General features: G+C 43.8%; 1 protein-coding gene across 1 annotated transcript; it reads left to right on the forward strand.

Moving 5' to 3' along the window:
- Positions 1–3023: 3023 nt before the first annotated feature.
- On the forward strand, positions 3024–3245 carry EDB91DRAFT_1066527 (uncharacterized protein; the record flags this gene model as incomplete). The annotated part of the gene is made up of 1 exon (XM_041314815.1): positions 3024–3245. A coding segment is annotated over one exon (222 nt), but the record flags the coding sequence as incomplete, so codon positions are not given.
- Positions 3246–3553: the final 308 nt, after the last annotated feature.

A 3553-nucleotide genomic window follows, 5' to 3' on the forward strand; every position in this document is an offset into this window, starting at 1 on the left:
TAAGCCTAAGTCAAAGGACAGAAGAGCAGGGCTTAGGAAAGGTGTAATATTCAGACTAAAGATCTACATGTAGATTGTTATATGTTTATATACTCTAAGTAAGTAGCATAGCATAGCAGAAGACTATGTTGCTGAGTGTACAGAATTACTAGAAGATGACTGAGACATATGAGAAAGGGGTCGTGAGACAGTATGTACACAATGGATCAATATCACTCTGGTATAGGAATTACCAGTGATCTGAAAGGAGAACTATGATACCAAAGGAGGTAGGACCAGTTTGAGTGGTTCCTAGTCTAGAAGTGGACCGGTCACATATTGCAGTAACATATCTCCGTATTATACGAGTGAAACGGACGTGCATAATATCCCGTATGATACGGGCCAGCAGACCATGGGCCGAAGGTAGATATATCCTCGACTATGATGGATGGGCCGGGAGTGTTATTATTCCTGATGGAGACGGGTGGGCCCATGTAGGGAATATGTAGAGTAGATGAGTGGGCCGATGGACATGAACATTCAAGAGACGGATGGGCCGAGGTAGTTGGATATTATGTAGATGGGTTTACCAAGGTAGATGTGTATCAAATAGCCAGGTATGTCAAGGGTGCTTGTTATCACATAGACAGGTGGGCCCAGATATATATCATATTAGACGGGTGGGCTGATGAATTAAGATTATTTTGTAGATGGGTGGGCCGACATATTGGTATTATTTTGTAGACGGGTGGGCCGAGGGAGTGGTGAAATATTTATTATATATATGGGTGGGCCAAGGGAGTGGTAAAATATTTATTATATATACGGGTGGGCCGAAGGTAGTCATATATTGCATAGACGGGTAGGCTGACATGGGGGTATATAATATAGACGGGTGGGCCGAGAGAGCAATTTATTAGATATTATATAGATGGGTGGGCCAAGGTAGTTGGATATCACATATACGGGTGGGCCCAGATACATATCATATAGACATATGGGCCGAGGTAGTAGTATATTATATAGACGGGTGGGCTGAGATGGTTGATATCATATCCACGGGCCAGGTAACATCTATTGATGTCCGGGTAACTAATATTGAGTTCCAGGTAACTAATATCGACTTCCGGGTATTTCATAAATTGAACAAATCACCAAGTACCAAGTACCAAGTTCCGGGCATCGAGTTCTGGGCATCGAGCACTGAAACATGAAACCAAAATACAACATTTTGTAAATTGAACAAATCACCAAGTACCGAGTTCCAGGCACCGAGTTCGGGGCATCGAGTTCTGGGCATCGAGCACCGAAACACGAAACTAAAATACAACATTTTGTAAATTGAACAAATCACCAAGTACCTAGTACCAAGCTCCGGGCACCGAGTTCCGGGCATTGAGTTCTGGGCATTGAGCACTGAAACACAAAACTAAAATACAACATTTCATAAATTGAACAAATCACCAAGTACCAAGCACCAAGTTCCGGGCACTGAGTGCCGAGTACCGAGTTCCGGGCATCGAGTACCGAGTGCTGAAACCCAGCACTCGGCACTCGGTACTCGATACCCAGAACTCGGTACTCATGCTGAATATATTGGTAGATCTTAACCTATTGATGTCATGAGACTATGGATAGACTCCCCTAGACAAGGGCTACAACTTTAGTTTTCATCGAAAAAGTTCCCACGGTCTACAATATCGAGTCCCAAGCACCGGGCACCAGGCACCAGGCACCGGGCACCAAGTACCGAGCACCAAGCACTGAATTATCACATAGACGGGTGGGCCCAGATATATATCATATTAGATGGGTGGGGTGACGAATTAAGATTATTTTGTAGACGGGTGGGCCAAGGGAGTGGTGAAATATTTATTATATATATGGGTGGGCCGAGGGAGCAGTAAAATATTTATTATATATATGGGTGGGCCGAAGGTAGTCATATATTGCATAGATGGGTAGGCCGACATGGGGGTATATAATATAGACAGGTGGGCCGAGAGAGCAATTGATTAGATATTATATAGATGGGTGGGCCAAGGTAGTTGGATATCACATATACAGGTGGGCCCAGATACATATCATATAGACATATGGGCCGAGGTGGTAGTATATTATATAGATGTATGGGCTGAGGTAGTAGTATATTATATAGACGGGTGGGCCAAGATGGTTGATATCATATCCACAGGCCGGGTAACATCTATCGAGTTCCAGGTAACATCTATTGAGTTCCAGGTAACATCTATCGAGTTCTGGGTAACATCTATTGATGTCCAGGTAACTAATGTCGAGTTCCAGGTAACTAATATCGACTTCCGGGTATTTCATAAATTGAACAAATCACCAAGTACCGAGTACCGAGTTCCAGGCACCAAGTTCCGGGTATCAAGTCCTGGGCATCGAGCACCGAAACATGAAACTAAAATACAACATTTTGTAAATTGAACAAATCACCAAGTACCGAGTTCTGGGCACCGAGTTCAGGGCATCGAGTTCTGGGCATCAAGCACCAAAACACAAAACTAAAATACTACATTTTGTAAATTGAACAAATCACCAAGTACCGAGTACCAAGTTCCGGGCATCGAGTTCTGGGCATCGAGCACCAAAACACAAAACTAAAATACAACATTTTGTAAATTGAACAAATCACCAAGTACCAAGCACCAAGTTCCGGGCACCGAGTGCCGAGTACCGAGTGCCAAAACCCAGCACTCGGCACTTGGTACTCGATGCCCGGAACTTGGTACTCGTGCTGAATATATTGGTAGATCTTGACCTATTGATGTTGTGAGACTATGGATAGACTCCCCTTGACAAGGGCTACAATTTTGATTTTTATCTACATAGTTCCCACGGTCAAAGTGCTTTCTTGAACACTCCATTTGCAAGTATTTTGCTTATATCATACTAGGATCTTAACCTATTGATGTCATGAGACCATGGATAGACTCCACTAGGCAAGGGCTACAACTTTGGTTTTCATCGAAAAAGTTCCCATGGTCTAGAATATTGAGTACCAAGCACCGAGCCCTGAATACTCGGTACTCGCTACCTACTCGATACTCAAAACTCGGTACTCAGTACTCAGTTCCCAGTACTTGATACTCAATGCTGAATATCTTGGTACTCAACTGAGCACTGAGTACCGACTACCGAGCACCAAGCACCAAGCACCAAGCACCAAGCACCAAGCACCAAGCACCAAGCACCAAGCACCAGGCACCAGGCACCGGGCACTGGGCACTGAGCACTGAATACTCAGTACTCAACTGAGGACTGAGTACCAACTACCAAGCACCGAGCACCGGGCACCAAGCACCAAGCACTGAATACTCAGTACTCGGTACTTAGTACTCAGTTCCCGCTACTTGATACTCAATGCTGAATATCTTGGTATATCTTAACCTATTGATGTCATGAGACTATGAATAGACTCCCCTTGACAAGGGCTACAATATTGATATTTATCTAAAAAGTTCCCATGGTCAAAGTGCTTTCTTGAACACTCCATTTGCAAGTATTTGCTTATATCTTACTAGGATCTTAACCTATTGATGTCATG

Source organism: Suillus paluster (genome assembly GCF_016628075.1).
Source record: "Suillus paluster strain FC165 chromosome Unknown EDB91scaffold_467, whole genome shotgun sequence".
Taxonomy (NCBI): Eukaryota; Fungi; Basidiomycota; class Agaricomycetes; order Boletales; family Suillaceae; genus Suillus; species Suillus paluster.